Raw genomic sequence first — 18,701 nt, forward strand, 5'->3', positions numbered from 1 at the left:
TCATATCAAACGGGTGACAGATAAGGCGGTGAAAACAATGACTGCGCTGAGTAGATTAATGAGCAACATTCTGATGTCGATAGTTCTATCGACACTTCTATATGGTGCCGAAGTCTGGGCTGAATCTCTGAAGTTTGAAAAATACCGACAAAGGATAGCTGTGGTACAGCGGAGATCAGCTTTGTGTATTACAAGCGCATATCGCACAGTATCCGAACCTGCGGTCCTTACGATAGCAGTGGTAGACCGATTGATTTACTTGCTTTAGAGAGACATTAAGTCTGGCGAACTCAAGGAGAGCTCGGAAAGAAGCGCGTTAAGGAGCTAGCTTATAGGCAACGAATGGAGCGGTGGCAGCAAAGATGGGAGGAAGATCCTTGAGGAAAATGGACTAAGTGGCTGATACCACGCCTAGCTGATTGGGTTGCTCAAGCTCATGGCAAGGTTAACTTTTACATTACACAACTATTGACGGGTCATGGATACTTCCGGAAATTTCTACATAGAGTAGGTGGAGCGAGCGACTCAGCGTGTATTTATTGCAATGCTATAGACGATGTATTTCACACATTTTTCGTATGCTATCATTGGTCAACTCAGAGAAGATGTTTATATACTGAGCAAGGAGAGTTGACGCCAGAAACTATTGTGCAGGTGATGCTACGAAACCAAGAATCTTGGGATCAGATAGCAGTATATGTAGAAGGCAACCTGCATCAGAAAAAGAGAGATACGAATGCTCATGAACGGCAGTAAGGAGAAATAAAGGAAGAAGAAACCTAAGAAATTAGCACGACACCGCTCTGAAGTAATGCGAGAGCGGTTCCGGGGCAGAGATATACGTCGTGGGAAAAGGGTGTGTGGATTTTAGTAAGTAGGAATCTCACACGCTTGTGGAGTGTGGACCCTCATAAGTGTCTCATGAAAGATTTCCCACATTTCCCTCATAAAAAAATTTATTATTATTATTATTATTATTATTATTATTATTATTATTATTATTATTATTATTATTATTATTATTATTATTATTAGCGTATTCTCCCAATAATGGAAGACGTTAAGCAAACAACTCAATCAAGCTTTCTTTGGGTTCTTCTTGTTCTTCCAATAGGCTTTCATTCCCTCTGAGAAGGCTTGTTTACGTTCTTCCGACCATTTCGGTCTGCACTGTTTTTGCTTTGGTTGCTCTGATGTAACTTCCCACTTGTTGACTTTGTGTCTGAAGGTGTCTCTTTCCAAAATGTCTGTTGCATATATGTTTGCGTTTTTGAGGTCCTTTCGAAGTTCGTCCAGCCAAGGTGTTGAATTCTTAAGTGAGCTAACATAATTTAATATTCTTTTCGACAGTCGATTTTCTGGTAATCTTGTGAGGTGTCCAAAGAATTTCATTCGTCTTTTCTTTATGTCAATTTCAATGTTTGAAACTTTTTCTGTTGTTTTGATTGATTGTAGCCTGTAACCATCTTGGGTATATCTTGCTCCTAGGATTTTCCTGATGATCTTCCTCTCTTGCTTTTTTATTTCTTCTATATCTTGTTTAATGTTAAGTGACAATGTTTCACTTGCGTAAAGGACTGTTGGTTTTATGACTGTGTTGTAATGCCGAATTTTTGTCTGTCTTGACATGCAGTTTTTATTGTAGATGTAGTATTGTGGGCGATACGGTGGGCGATTATGGTCTTGGTTCCAGAAACAAAAGGGGAGAAAAGCTCATAGAAGTTTGTCGAAGTCACTCCCTTGTAATTACAAAAACTCTCTTCGAACAGCCAAAAAGGAAAAGATATACATGGACAATGCTTGGAAATGGTAGTAGATATCAAATAGACTATATAATAGTTAGAGAACGGTATCGAAATCAAGTAAAATCAAGTAAAAGCTATCCTGGGGCTGATATTGACTCCGATCATAACCCCGTGGTAATGACAGGCCAACTGAAACTTAAGAAAAGAAGAATAGAAAGACGCCCCCCCATAATGGAATTTGAGTAAGTTAAAGAAAGACAGTAAGGCTATCAAAATGTTTAAAGAAGAAACTAATAACAAAATTAATACTGAAGTACTGGCTGGGAGTAGTGCTCAAAAAAATGGGAAGAAATCAAGAAACAAATAATTGATGCAGCAGAAGATAGTTTTGGAAAAGAAGAGAGGAAAATCTATAAGCCATGGGTTACACCCTACAGTTTGGAACTAATGAACACACGCCAGATGGCCAAAAGGAAAGGAAATCATGTAGAATACAAGAAAATAAGAAATGAAATCCATAGAGAAACTAAAAAAGCAAAGGAAGAACAGATTGAAGTACAATGTAAACAGATAGATGAAAATATAACCAAAGGTAACACCGAAAAAGCTTTTACAGAAGTCCGGAGGCAGTTCCAAAGAAAGATAAAGCCCTTGAGTACTATAAAAGGAAGCAATGAAAATGTGATAATAGAACAGGATAAGATAGCTATAATCTGGAAAGAATATGTAGAAGGCCTGTATGAAGGAGAAATAGGTGATGATGTAATAGAAAATGAAAGTGAGATAGAACAAGATGATTTGAGACCATGTATACTTAGAGAGGAATTTGATAAAGCTCTGAATGAGCTAAAACAAAGGAAAGCTCCTGGAGTAGACTCAATTCCAGGTGAAATACTACAAGCTCTAGGGGATAAGGCAAAATATTCCTTATATCAACTAGTAAATGATATTTATACTAGTGGAGAAATACCAGAAGATTTTGAGAAAACTGTATTGCTACCTATCCCAAAACGTAATTGTTACCGTGTTTTAGTGGTAGGTAGAGGTGAAAGAAGGTGCGGGCGTGAACGGGTCTCAAACTACGAAAGTAAAATTAATTTAAAATTTAACAAGGTTATATTTTCTTTTCAAAAATAAAGAAATAACAAGCATGGCAGGTACAAAGTAGCAAGTCAAAAGGGTAGTTACAATATTTACAGGATTTGGGCTTCGCGCCCTGACTTCACAATGCTTGGCCAATCAGCCCAACCTTACTTCAAAATAAGTATTAACAGAGGGGCAGAAAACCCCATTCATGTTCAGGAGCACTTGCTCCAAATTACACTGAAAAGCCTCCACGAGGTATACAACTCTCAATTTTCGAAAAAGAGCCACTCGCTCTCAACTTTAAGCCTCTCAAAGGCCACACCAAACTCCACCTTCAAGCTGTCCTCACTGGACATAGACACAGGGGTAAAATACCCAACCTACTGAGGTCTATTAAATGAAAAGGGGTAATTACATGACCTCTAAAGTAACAATTTGAGAGGAGGCGATCTGCACTCCTAATACACTTGTTTTTAAAACCTAATCTGGCTCTAGGCCACTAATGCAAGGGCTAATCCCATACTACCGAGGTGACTTTAGAAAAGAACGATTTGTTTTACGTTAACGAAGAATAGGTTGAGAAAAATAAGTTCACCTCAAAACAATATGATTGGGAGCTCGAGAGGGTTAAGCACTCTCTATCCCGATATGCAGTTTAAAAGATGGAATGGATACAAGTTCCTTTACATTTTAAGGAAGGTTACATAATGGAAAAACTTCGGACCCGCCCCGAGAGTTAAACTGCTGAGCTAGCAAAGAAAGAAGTTATTAATTGGCCATTACCTGGTTGTTGACCGCCGCCGAAGGAAGAGGCGCTTCCCGCCCCCTGCTATGTACTTTACACACCGAAAGATGGAACAGAAGTGGCCCGGAGACCCAAAAATCAGCAGTTTATATCCTCTCGCGGAAGGTTCGAGGCGTTAGGGGAATAAAAACACCCTCCCACAAGAACTTTATTGGGTAGGATACAGCAACATATTCAAGTTGGGGGAAGATAGCTCCGATTGGACAGAAATTAATAAAAGAAATTCGGGATTGGCTAAATACCAAACAAGGGGAAAGAGGGGGGTATACAGCCAACTTAAACAATAACAGAAGGAAATTTAACAAGAAACAAACTTTTGAAATAAAAATTTCTCCGAAAATAGTTCTTTCACTCCGCACTAGGGTGCACTATTGTTGATCTTCAGTAGTGTCCTCTAGAAGAGAAAGTTCACACTTCTTACTACAAGCAAAACAAAAATACGTCGAAAATGACACAGTTAAAAAACTCCAAAATTTCCAGGTAGTGACATCTTCTGAGAAACTTGAAAATTAATACCGTCAATAAAGTTCAGACTTCCTCCAGCAGAGGAGTTTCAACTGGCGCACATTTTAAATTAGCGGCGTGGAGGTGTACCGCCCGGTACAGACCTCCCCCCCCCAAAAGTTCCTCCAGGGGTGACACATGAAATCTGTTTGAAACAAAGTCCAAGTTATGATGTTGATATGAATATTGATTGCAGAAGCATAAGATTTTCTTAATTTGGTTTGATTCAGTTTCAAAATTTTGTTGCACAGGTGAAGTGAAGTCTTTATGTTAGTAGAAATTGAATTCAGAAGAAAAACTTTTAATACTTGAAAGTGAAGAAATTTTTCAAAGTCCACCAAATATTGCTGTTGAATTCCCAAGAAAAGGTATTAAAGTTGAACTGGAATGTCCTTATAGCTGGATATGTACTTCACATGTTGATGATTTTAACGGCCAGATCAGCCGCCACTGCTTGCGTTCAGAGGAGGCCGCCCGGGCCCCTCAAGTACCCTGAGATACCGCTCGCCCGCACTATGAGGGGAGCATTGGTGTTGAAGTCCGCCGCGCCCGCGGTGAACATATACAGGCTGCGAGCAAGTAGCAGGTCGTGCGCCGCACATCAGCCTTGGCCGGGAGGAGAGCTCCGGCTCGCCGTGCACATGTTGTCCTCGCTGGGGTCGAGGGGGCCCTTCCTCTAGCCCAGTCGCGGCACGGCGCCGCGCGGCTGCGGGGGCACTGAAACATTAAAGCTAGGCGGCAGAATTTGTTGGACCATCATCTTTTTTGAGGGCACAGGCTTTGTGGAGAGGTTGAGGAGCCAGCGGCGTGCAGATATCCATGGCATTTAATATAAGCAAGCCACAGTGTGTATAGCAGGAGACGGGAGCGTGGTAATGGCCGTGGTAAGGACAGAATGGCAGTTTAACAAATCAGGGGAGGTTTACAAAAATACTTACCTATGAAACAAAATATTATAGAAGGGGCAGAATGCCTTAAAAGTGAGAACTCAAAAAAATATAATCTTCATATTCCTTTCAAAATAATATGAAGCAAGTTAACACAGAAATTACACCGGTTTCACCTGGGACAGGTGAACCCTAAATATCCTCTCGGTGGCTGGATTGCTTAATAACAACGTAACCGGCGTAAGAAAATTGAGAATGATACAAGGCCCATGAAATCTGGGGGCAAGCTTGCCCGCGGGAACAAAGTTCTTGACCATAACTTGGTCACCTACCTTCAAAGGGGTGGGTCTCCGTCCACGATCATACCTTTCCCTAACCTTTTCATGAGACACTTTAAGATTGGCTTTAGCCTTCTTCCAAAGATCTTTAATGTTGTCCGGATCTATTGTCTCGGGTAGAATGTCACTCAGAGACCAGAGGTTAGAGAGCGGCGTGTTGGGAACAAACTTGAACATCAACGAGGCTGGAGTAAATTTATGTGATTCATGAACCGCCGAATTCAAAGCAAAAGCTAACCAATGCAGGGACGTGTCCCACCTGGAATGATCTTCATGATGATAGGCAATAAGCGCGGACCTGAGATTACGGTTAACCCGTTCAGCCAGAGATGGTTGAGGGTAATAAGCAGAAGTAGTTACATGAGAGATGGACAAGTCAAAAGAGAATTTACGAAAAAGATTTGATGTGAACGCCTTAGCATTATCAGACACAATATATTGGCACGGACCAAAAGAGGCAAAAATAGAATTTAAGCAAGTAATGGTAGACTGAGCGGTAGCCAGCTTAGTCGGAAATAACCAGGAAAATCTAGTAAAGCCATCTACGCATACAAAGATAAACTTGTTAGCATTTCCCTTAGACTGGGGGAAGGGTCCTACATAATCAATATACAGGCGTTCCATGGGGCGCGACGCTTGATGCGAAGACAAAAGGCCTACCTTGGTGGACATGGTGGGTTTACTGAGCAAACAAGGTTTACAAGCTTTTACAAGTTCACGGATTTCACCGTCCATACCTTTCCAGATGAACATTTCACGAATCTTTTCACGAGTCTTAAAGATACCAAGATGCCCTCCTAATGGGGTCTCATGATAATACTTGAAGATCATAGGTACAAGAACAGCTGGAACGACAACTTTCATCATCTTATCATGCCTTGAAGGGCAACATAGAACACCATTCCTCAGAACGTAAGGGACGACATGTTCCCCAGAAGAAAGGGTTTCCATTATCGGAGCCAGTGTCGGATCTTCACGTTGGTATTTCTCGATATCCCTAAAGAGCATGGGAGCATCTGTTAAGATGGCATTAACACCAGATAGTATGGACTCGGGAGGTGATGAACTGTCGACCGGTTCGTGGGTCTCGACGTCGTTGGAAAACATACGGCTGAGTCCATCAGCAACCACATTTTCGGTACCTCTGATATGCCTGACATCGAATTGGAAGGCAGAAATACGGATGGCCCAACAGGATATACGACCAGTACGACGCGGCCTACCTAAGACCCAGCTTAAGGCTTGATTATCTGTCTCCAAGTCGAATTTGACATGTTCCAGATAGAGACGGAACTTTTCTAAGGCAAATAAGACTGCCAAACCTTCGAGCTCATAGATAGAATACTTGGCTTCTTGAGCCGACAAGGTCCTAGATGCATAGGCGATGGGTCGCCTCCCTAGTTCAGTCTCTTGAAGAAGGACTGCCACTACTGCTGACGACGACGCGTCGGTTTGGACAATGAATTTCTTTGAGAAATCAGGCATTGCAAGGACAGGGGCATTACAGAGAGCTAATTTAAGATCTTCAAAAGCAGCTTGTTGAGAAGGTCCCCACTCGAATTTGATGCCTTTCCTACGAAGAAGGTTTAAGGGCGCCGCTCTATTAGCGAAGTTAGGAATAAACTTCCTGAAGAAATTCACCATACCAATGAACCTGGCAATACCTTTAATGTCCTTGGGAGGTTTAAAATCACGGATGGCCTGTGTTCTGGAATGATCGACTGCTACACCATCAGGTGACACAATATGCCCTAGGAATGACATAGAGGGTTTAGCAAAGGCAACCTTGGACAACTTAACAGTTAACCCAGCCTTACGAAGGCGATTGAGAACTTCTCGCAGATGATCTAGATGTTCTTCAAAAGTCTCTGAAAATACGACGACATCATCCAAGTAATGGTACAAGTACTCAAATTTGATGTCGGAGAAGACCCTATCTAGCAGCCTAGTGAGTACAGCTGCTCCCGTGGGGAGCCCGAAAGGCACGCGGTTGTATTCGTATAAGTTCCAGTCCGTGGCAAACGCTGTAAGATGTTTAGACTCTTCGGCAAGGGGAATTTGATTATAGGCCTGATTCAAGTCCAAGATAGTAAAGAACTTGGCCTTACGAAACCATGAAAAACAAGAATGAAGGTCAGGAAGGGGCACAGATTGCAACACCACCTTCCGATTGAGAGCCCTATAATCAATGACAGGCCTGAAGCCCCCTTGGGGTTTCGGGACTAGAAAAATAGGCGAAGAATACGCCGACTTAGAGGGCCTAATAATACCATCCTTCAACATTTGATCGATGATTTCTTTCAAAGCCTTCATTTTAGGTGGAGATAGCCTATATGGTGGAAAACGGACAGGAATCGAATCCGTGACCTCAATTTTGTATTCAATAAGGTCAGTAACACCAAGAGTATCAGAGAACACCTCTGGAAATGACTGACATAATTTACGAATACTATCAGCCTGCTCCTCAGGTAGATGTCTAAGGTCTAACAACATCTCATTCTGGGTAGGCGAAATAGATGAACATGATACAGAATTACACTTTAACAAGGGAATATTACAATTGGACGCAAATTTGAATGTGCACGACTTACTCTGAAGATCGAGCACAAGACCAGTGTGAGAAATGAAGTCCGCTCCCAGTATGATGGGGCAAGACAAGTGCTTAGCCACGAACAGTTTGGTTTTCCATGTAAATTTAAAAATACGAATTTTGACCAGTAAGGAACCTAGAATTTCTAATGGGGATGAATTAGCCGAAACATATTGAACAGGAGATGAGACATAGTCAGGTAGTTTACAAACAGATTTCAATTTAGAATACCATTCAGCCGAAATAATCGAACAAACACTGCCTGAATCTAAGAGAGCTGTTATAGGTTCGTTATTTAACTCAATCTTAAGAAAAGGAACAGGTGCGGGGGTATCCGCCGCAATCCTAAGACATTCTTTAGGGCATTCAAAAGATGTATTTGAAGACTGATCGTTCTCTGAATTCACGACCTTTTTGCCAGGGGCTGAGCCTTGGGAAGCAGACTTAGTTGACTCAGCCGAAGCCGCTAGTCACATTTTATTATTGGCATTGGTGGAATTTGCACCAGAAGTTGAGCAGGAGGGGGTGCTATTTGAGTTTGGGCAATTCTTGGAGATATGTGAGAAAGCCCCACATTTAAAACAGCCTTGTGATGAACCAGCCCCATTCCTTGTCCCACTCGACTTGATCAGTGGACACTTATTGCGAAGATGGTCAGGCGACCCACAAGCATAACATTTACGGGGATTGACTAGTCGGCGAGGTGGAGGCCGAGGATTACTAAAAGAAGGCGGGGGTTCTTTCGCGACACGCAAAGAATCGGCGTATCTCACTCCTTCCGCTGAGACGGCCAATGCTTCAAGTTCAGAGAAAGTTTGCGGGCACGCCGCGAAACACAAATATGACCTATAGGATGGTGAGATACCTTCCACAATGGTTTGTACAATGTGATCCTCAGGGAAGTGAAGAGCAAACACCCTAGTATAAAACTTAATGTCCTGTATGAAATCAGCCAAGTTCTCATCCAAGCGCTGTACACGGTAATAGTACTTCTGAATCAGAGATGACCTCGCGCGAGCAGGAATAAAATTTGCAAGCAAGTGTGCATGAAAATCTTCAATAGATGACTGTTCAGCTATGGCTCTTACTATTTTGTCAGAGAGAATACCAATTGCATAAGGATAGATGATTTGCAAAATTTGACATGGAGAAAGAGAAAACACAAGGGCATGATCCTGAAATTCAACTAGAAATCTTAAAAATGAAATTACGTCACTGGTGGTATTAACGGAAAACTTCGATATACCTCTGAGCAACATTGCCAATGGATGAGGCAAGCTGCTGAACCCGGGTGACATAGTAGGTAAAGGTTTCAATGGCAAGGAAGTTAATTCCGAACGGATGTTACTCAACGATGCACGGCGTTCAGATTCGTTGTCCAATGGGGCAGAGATAGTTTGAGCAGCAACAGTTATCCTATTGACTTCTCCCTTATGAGGCTCTTCCTCGCTACCTACATTCATCGTGGCGGGTTGATCAGTTTTGGGAGGAACCTCCCCAGTTAACAATTGAGTGACCTTGCTAGATAATTCAGAAATATTTTCAAGCAGCGTACTAGCTTCCTTCTTCTGAACGTCATTCAGCTTTAGAGACAACAGATCGTTAACTCTATTTGAAAAGTGATATAGCCTGGCTTGCACACGCTTAATTTGATTAGGAGAAGGATCATTTTCATCAAAAAAACTAACTACAGAAGCTAGCCCAGTAATATTCTCGACGATTGTGGAAAGAGAGTCGTCAACTTCTTTCTCTCCCAAGGTGGGGATGGAAATGGGCAAATCAAGGGACTCTCTAAGCTTATTTGTGTCTACTGCAACCGTGCCTCCAGATTGCACATTTCTAATAGTCAATTCGTAGATCAACTCCTCCTTGCGCAAATAGTTAAGATGGAGAACATCGCGAGGGCCGGGCATGATGACAGAACAATTTTGAAAAACTCAAAAAATTCCAGCAACTGAGAAAATTGTTAGAGTTCGGAACAAAACAATGTTTAGCCGTCAAAAGGGGCTAAATTGAGACCCATTCAACCACGCTCTGCTACCACTTGTTACCGTGTTTTAGTGGTAGGTAGAGGTGAAAGAAGGTGCGGGCGTGAACGGGTCTCAAACTACGAAAGTAAAATTAATTTAAAATTTAACAAGGTTATATTTTCTTTTCAAAAATAAAGAAATAACAAGCATGGCAGGTACAAAGTAGCAAGTCAAAAGGGTAGTTACAATATTTACAGGATTTGGGCTTCGCGCCCTGACTTCACAATGCTTGGGCAATCAGCCCAACCTTACTTCAAAATAAGTATTAACAGAGGGGCAGAAAACCCCATTCATGTTCAGGAGCACTTGCTCCAAATTACACTGAAAAGCCTCCACGAGGTATACAACTCTCAATTTTCGAAAAAGAGCCACTCGCTCTCAACTTTAAGCCTCTCAAAGGCCACACCAAACTCCACCTTCAAGCTGTCCTCACTGGACATAGACACAGGGGTAAAATACCCAACCTACTGAGGTCTATTAAATGAAAAGGGGTAATTACATGACCTCTAAAGTAACAATTTGAGAGGAGGCGATCTGCACTCCTAATACACTTGTTTTTAAAACCTAATCTGGCTCTAGGCCACTAATGCAAGGGCTAATCCCATACTACCGAGGTGACTTTAGAAAAGAACGATTTGTTTTACGTTAACGAAGAATAGGTTGAGAAAAATAAGTTCACCTCAAAACAATATGATTGGGAGCTCGAGAGGGTTAAGCACTCTCTATCCCGATATGCAGTTTAAAAGATGGAATGGATACAAGTTCCTTTACATTTTAAGGAAGGTTACATAATGGAAAAACTTCGGACCCGCCCCGAGAGTTAAACTGCTGAGCTAGCAAAGAAAGAAGTTATTAATTGGCCATTACCTGGTTGTTGACCGCCGCCGAAGGAAGAGGCGCTTCCCGCCCCCTGCTATGTACTTTACACACCGAAAGATGGAACAGAAGTGGCCCGGAGACCCAAAAATCAGCAGTTTATATCCTCTCGCGGAAGGTTCGAGGCGTTAGGGGAATAAAAACACCCTCCCACAAGAACTTTATTGGGTAGGATACAGCAACATATTCAAGTTGGGGGAAGATAGCTCCGATTGGACAGAAATTAATAAAAGAAATTCGGGATTGGCTAAATACCAAACAAGGGGAAAGAGGGGGGTATACAGCCAACTTAAACAATAACAGAAGGAAATTTAACAAGAAACAAACTTTTGAAATAAAAATTTCTCCGAAAATAGTTCTTTCACTCCGCACTAGGGTGCACTATTGTTGATCTTCAGTAGTGTCCTCTAGAAGAGAAAGTTCACACTTCTTACTACAAGCAAAACAAAAATACGTCGAAAATGACACAGTTCAAAAACTCCAAAATTTCCAGGTAGTGACATCTTCTGAGAAACTTGAAAATTAATACCGTCAATAAAGTTCAGACTTCCTCCAGCAGAGGAGTTTCAACTGGCGCACATTTTAAAGTAGCGGCGTGGAGGTGTACCGCCCGGTACAGTAATCATGCAAAGCAATGTCAAGATTATAGAACGTTAAGCCTGGTAACACATGCCTCCAAAGTTATTACAGGAATTGTCTACCATCGCATGGAGAAAAGAATAGAAGAAAATCTCTCAGAAGATCAATTTGGGTTTAGAAGAAACAGAGGAACAAGAGAAGCAATTCTGAGCCTTAGAACAATTATTGAACAAACCCTAAGAATCAATAAGAACATCCTAATTGCTTTCATTGATATAGAGAAAGTGTTTGATAATGTTAACTGGAATATTATGTCTAAAGCCCTTAGAAGTCTGAAAGTGGACTACAGAGATCGGAAAATCATCTATCAGCTGTACAAGAACCAGACAGCGCTTATAGGAAAGGAGCAAATCAACGCGAAAATAAGAAAAGGAGTAAGGCAAGGGTGTGGTCTGTCGCCTCTATTATTCAATGTGTATTTAGAAGAAGCAATGAAAGAGTTTTCAGCCACCTCCATCCATGTAATAAAAATAAATGGCCAACTATACCAAACAATACGTTTCGCAGATGATATTGCCCTTATAGCTGAAACTAAGAAAGAGATATAGAGACCTCACTAAAGAAACTGAATGATCTTCTAAATCTAAAATGTAATATGAAGGTTAACAAAACAAAAACCAAGATAATGAAATGTACTCTGGATGGTAAACAGGTTGTTAATGTCTGGTTGGAAGGAGAAAAATTGACTCAAGTAAATCAGTTCAGTTATTTGGGAAGCATCATTACATCTGATGGGAGGTGTGAAAAGGACGTCTGTTCTCGAATAGCCCAGGCTAAAGAAGCTTTCAGTAAAAAAAAAAAAAAAAAAAGAAGCCTATTGACCTCCAAGTCAATATCCCTACCAGTAAGAAAGCATTTCATTAAGAGCTTCATTTGGAGCATTGCGACCTATGGCTCTGAAACCTGGACTCTATTAAAAGCTGATAAGAAAATAAATGCATTTGAAATGTGGTGCTGGCGTCGAATTTTACGAATTCCCTGGACTCACAGGCTAACAAATGAAGTTCTCAAGAGAGCTGAAGAAACCATCGGTCTAGAGAAAATGATCGCAAAAAGATGATGTAGTTGGATAGGTCATTTACTCCGGCACTCATCATGGTGCACCACACTGCTTGAAGGGAAACTGGAAGGAAAGACTAGAAGAGGACGACCAAGAGCAGGGTTCCTTGATGACATTAAAGGGGGACGTCCATATCAAGTAATCAAGCAGCTGGCTCAGGATAGAAGGTCGTTGGACGAGGACAGTCATGCTACCCACCAACCATCAGGTTGAGGAGAATGAGAGAGAGATAGGCCAAAGAGCAGCACATGACTGGCCACCATGCCCCATACTGCCATCTGGTATCATTATTAGAACTACTATCGACCAGCCATACTCAGCCATATATCGATAGAACGAGGAAATCCGTGGAGTTTAAAATAATACGAAAATTACGGATATTGTTCTGAAAATCGGGAGATCGAACCCGGCGATTAGGAGATCGGGAGGAACAATAAAAAATTGGGAGACTTGGCACGTCTGCACATGGTATAAGAATTATTTCATAATTGCCCAAGCTAAAAATAATTACTACTGAAGTTGGAAGTTTCCACAATCAGTATACATAGAAAATTCCTTGATGAATTTGTACCAGACAAAGAATTATTTTATATGTAACTCTAAAACTACCACTTAAAATTACTTAAAGAAAATACAACACAAAAAAATACCTACATATTAATTTAATACTTCAAAATTCTAAGCAGCATTAAAAAAATTACTTGATTAATCTTATATTTTCATTTTCAGAACTGAATAGGAATAGTGGCATTATAGCTATTTTGAGAAATAAAAAAATGGTGTGCCTACTATTTCAAAAAATGGCTTCAATAATACAACGTACAACCTCACTTTGAAAAATGTCTCCATTCATAATGGAGAACCAACTTGAATATTATTCCCAACTAGCCAATTTGCCTTTAATACAGTCAGATATTGAGGACAACAATATTTCTTTCATTCAAATTGGTTTACCATTATCATCTTTTAATGATACGTACCTTGAATCTAAGTACTTCCTTATAATATTTATCTGTTGTCGAAAAGATTCCTGTAAATACTTCGTACTCAAATTGTGGTGGCATGTCATTTTCATCTTCAACCTGAGGGAAGAAAATATCCTTTCTAATTATCATGTATTTCACCATTAATAAAATATTATATATAAAATAATGCTTATTTCTTCAGAGCAGGTGTGGGGTCTGGATAGCTATGAGCAATATAATAAAAGTTATAGGTTGATAGCTTCGTGTCCTGAGAAAAAATGGTGCAAATGGAGAGAGTAAGAAAAGTATTGGCAGTATTGTGAAGATGAGTTTACAACATGCATATTAAGACTATATTATAATCAAAATTAGTCATATACAGTAAGACAGAAACATTGAAAGGAACCCTTAGTAGGATACACATAGTGACAGGTCACTGTGTAAAGAGGAAGAAATAGAAAGAAAATACTAAAGGTAAAGGGCTGTCTCCACATCTTTGGACAGATCCTCTTCAACCCCAGTTTTTCTAAACCAATTCTTCTCATTTCTGCTTCCCAGTTTCATTAGGAGTGTGGGCTTCAAACAATCATTAAGGGGCCATCTTGACAGATTTTCAGTCTTGGTGTGGGAAGTATGGAATGAGAAGAAAGGCAGATAAACACAGGTAAGAAAGAAAACAAAAAAGGAGCACAAGTGGTGAAAGACTAAGAACAAAAAATGAAAAAAGGAACACAACAGGTCAATATAAGTAATAGAAAGGTACAAACAAGTGTAAATCATGCAATATATAGAAAGACAAGAACATTGAAAGAACACAAGCACAGTGACAAGCCAGTGAACAAAGACAATCTCCACTTCTTCATATGCTTCTGTCTTCCAGTAGATTGGCTAATCTACTGCTCCCTCTTCCCAAACAAATTAATTCTCATTATAATGGTGTCATGTCTTTGTATTGTTTTAAAGCCTTACAGTTGGTTCTATTTCTTCAGCATTGTACAACCATAAGCAGAGAATAATGAAACTCCAACCATCGGCAGCCCTGAAAATGGTTTTCCGTGGCTTCCACTTGATGGGGCTGTACCTTAACTAAGGCCATGGCAACTACCTTCCCAGTTCTAGCAATTCTTCCCACCCTTGCATCACCAAAAGCCTTCAATGAGTTAATGCAACATAAAAACAACTAGAAGACGAAAACAAATAAAGAACGTGTATAACAAAGGCTGTGTATAACAAATACTGAATAATGTGGTATTTTATTACTTGTTTTGTGGTCTTTGAACTGATATTGCTATCTGGTAGCAAATATTTAAGAACAACTTAAATACTGAATTTAAGTGATCTGCTTATTCGATCCATACATAATTTATTATATCTAGTACATGTTTCTTCCCCTGTGGGACATTATCGCCTAGAATAAATCACAAAATATATCAGATAAAAAAAATACATTGATAGATTAAGATAAATTAAAATATACTTTTATACACAAGGGCATTTAAAATAAAATATTTATAAACTTGATTAAAGTTTCAAGTCATATAGTCAATAAAATTGATGTGAATTGTTTATTAAAATTCTTGATGACAAAGTTCATAGAAGCTAACATTTGTATTTTGTAAAATCGTTTGATGAGCATTGTCATGAGTAAAAACCTTTGATTTAAAATATTTCTTGCTAAATTCAATAATATTATTAAATTCAATATTTAAGTTATTCTTAAATATTCGCCACTAGATTCTATAGTCAATACAGGTTTTTATCAAAAATGAAGCTGTTAAAGCTTGTTACGTATACTGATCTTTCTATGTTAAACACAATATCCTTATGATTTAAATGAATGGGAAAAGGAGATCAAATAATAAAATGGTTACCTGGTTCTTGATTATGGGATAATGTCCATCCTCTATGGGGTCAATATGGGAAAAGCTTCCATGATTTCAAATACATTAAAACCTCGATGCATTGTTTTCAAGGGGGAGGGGGAAAATGACATTGGGTGCACAAAACGATAAATGCAGGTACTGGTAACATAAAAAATTGTGGGAAAACAAAATAATAAAGTACTGGTACTGTATTAGGCCATTTTTCTTTATGTAAACCTCATAAAGGCATTAAAATATTGCAACTGCGATACAAACGATGAAAATAAAAACATGATTTTTTATGCCAATTCTGTTTACTTTTCTTTAGATCTCATATAAAAAGAAAACCTTTAAAGTCAGTTCTTTGATTACAAACTAGCAAATGTACCCGTGCTTACGGATTTCTACGTAAATTACTGTACACACAGTAAGATTATATTAAATTACATGTCTCTTAGCACTATCTGAGAAACAAAATGGGGAGGACCAGATACATTGTTTCTGATGTAAGGCGTGTGTTTGGGAAATTTGATGATAATAGCAGGCCACATTTCCTACTACTATTCACAATCGAGTTCAGGAGTTTCTACTATAAGGGCATGCTCACTTGCCAACTGCCATTCACAATACAGTTGGGGAGTTTTCATTAGAAACGCAGGCCCCTTTTCCTAATGCCAGTCACGATCGAGTTGGAGAGATTTCACTTTGATCGAGAAACGCAGTTCTGTGTAACGTATAAGGAAACAAAATATGACAAAAATGATAAGAATTTCATTTGGTCCGTATTGAACTGAGATTACAATTATTAAAAATAATATATTGTGGTTCCACCTATTTAGTACAAGAAAACTTGTTAATGCAAGGTTACATTATAAGTCTTGAATAGGGGGAGCCACAATATATTATTAATTTAATTATATGACAAAAAGTCGTTGGACCAAAGTCGTAAATCTCCCCAAATTGCATGGCGATTGTGTTATCTAGCCACAATATATTATTAATTTAATTATATGACAAAAAGTCGTTGGACCAAAGTCGTAAATCTCCCCAAATTGCATGGCGATTGTGTTATCTGCTTTGTGATATGACTTATCGTTTAGCTACCAATTACCCCAAACAAAGGTATGCACTGTCATTAAAATTGCCTCCATATTTTGATATTTTTTGGGACCAAAAAGTTACACGTTTGAATAACTTTGAATTTTTCCTCAAAGGAAAGATTGTCCAGGTTTTGGGATTAGCACTCGTATACATGTGAAGAAACTAAGGAAAAAGATAATACAGTTAAGAAAGTCAACATTAACTGAAAATAGGATAATAACTGAGGAGAGCCAGATACGACAAAAATGTAAATACCAAGTGGATTTATTGAAAAATGAAATGTTCCCCACTAGATTGTGATCATATGAGTTACAGATTTAAGAAAGCAGTAAGAGGAGAAATTTATTTCCAGGAATTCTTAGGTAAACAGATAAGAAGATGACTTATGGTGTTATTACTTAAGCCACGAGTTTACAGAAATGATGACGAAAATGGCATTATGTTACTTCCCTGCTAGCAAGCAGCCAGAGACATTGCCTTAGTAACCAGTAGGTTTGTTGTTGGTCTGTCGGTCACTCAATGCACAACATGAAACTCCCAGAAAATAATAATTTTCTTTGTCATTCAAGAAGTAAGCAAAATTATGTATACAGTATAACAAAAGTTATTTAAAATGAAGGGACATTTCACATACCCATAGTCCACAGATTTTACAGAAAATCAATAGTATAAGAGGAAATTGAAAACAACTGTTCTGTTTTTGCTATAAACCCTCAGTTTATTCTGTGATTTTTAAACTATATGCGTATCTAAACCTTCCCCTGGGTATACTCTAAATATAAAGTTTGGGCGAGATCTATCCGGCCGTTTCACCATGATAGTGTAACAGACAAACAGATACACAAGCTAAAAAGCACTAATACGGTCTTGAGTTGACCTAAAATGAATGAATATCTGAAAAATTGCACACACAAAATGAAATTACAGGGACCCTCTTCAACTTTATTTATATAGATTAATGCTATAGGTGGATGTTACAGTGATATCTTTCATTTTCAGCCAAATACAAACTATTTCAAAAAATGCATAACTTTTTATTAAGTTACTTAGAATTGTAAAAGAAAGATTTTAGACTTTGTTTCATTCTTTATTATACATATGACATGGTTGGAAACTTGGTGTATGTTCTCCTTTCTTCATCCCTGAATCGTATCATCAATTTATGGAAAATAGATAATACCTTAATCATGGATATGTAATTTGTAATCATGAACAAGAAGTTGGCTCCTAGCTTATGAACTGTAAGTAATCTTTACTTGTGCAGTTGCTACTTACTACAGAGGATAGGAGTTGAAGTTGACGATCATTTTTTGGGATATGGTGTTGCCAGATGTGAGGGAAAAGAAGTACCTACAAGGCATCTTAAAAGTACCTACATTTTCCCTATAACCTCATTAAATTCCCTAATTTCTGGTTTTGGGGGCATAAATATTAAGAGAGAAGTATAATAAATATTGTTAGGAAGGAATTAATGCAGTAATATTTCAATAATAATTCACCAAACTGAAAGTATCCTCATCCACTTCACCACTGTTTATATCCTCATGTGATGAAGATACTGTGACTGCCGTTGCTGTTGAACATGAGGAATCAACATATATATGACGAGAGTTGAATGAATTATACGTATCTTTGGGGATCACATAATCAAAGGACTGTTTTCCCTGCTTTTTTATGTCCAATTTAAGCCTAACTAATGCCTCCAGTGTTTCTATGGCAATTCTGTTTCGCTTCTTTGTCTTCATGTCTGACACCTTTGAAAATATTCTTTCAACTGCAGTATTGGAATGTGGCAAACAAAGTACAATGTTGGTCAGAACACTTACATTATCAAACTTACTAACATCGTTACATTTTTTACACTGCGACACTTTTTTTCCAAAATTTTACACCAAATAACTTCATTTCTGACATTTTGCTCTCCGAATCAAATCAAATCAAATCAAATCAAATTTTCCCATTCATCTAGCGATTTTGGTTCAATGAATTTGGATTTAAATCTATTCATAAAAACTTATGACAAAATTCTTGGTGCATTTGAACTACTGTTCAAAGTCACTGGAAGATCAAATGATGTGAATTTGGTTGATTGTGATCTTGGTAAGTTTTGTTCACTGCATCTTTAAATCTGAAGCAATTTTTGAATCAGAGAAAATTGTTTGCAATCATTTCATGTGTTATCTTCCATTAATTTAAAACTAAAATTGTGTCTA

At 38.8% G+C, this 18,701-nt stretch overlaps 1 protein-coding gene across 1 annotated transcript in view; it reads right to left on the reverse strand.

The window, feature by feature from the left end:
- The window catches only part of LOC136857948 (cadherin-AgCad1), a 452,227-nt gene that overhangs the window by 102,106 nt on the left and 331,420 nt on the right, over window positions 1-18,701 (reverse strand). The window contains exon 27 of the mRNA XM_067137073.2: window positions 13,541-13,642. Within this exon, the coding sequence (XP_066993174.2) occupies window positions 13,541-13,642 (102 nt within the window). The remainder of the gene's footprint in view (window positions 1-13,540; window positions 13,643-18,701) is intronic.

This window comes from Anabrus simplex, chromosome 1, assembly GCF_040414725.1.
Source record: "Anabrus simplex isolate iqAnaSimp1 chromosome 1, ASM4041472v1, whole genome shotgun sequence".
NCBI lineage: Eukaryota > Metazoa > Arthropoda > Insecta > Orthoptera > Tettigoniidae > Anabrus > Anabrus simplex.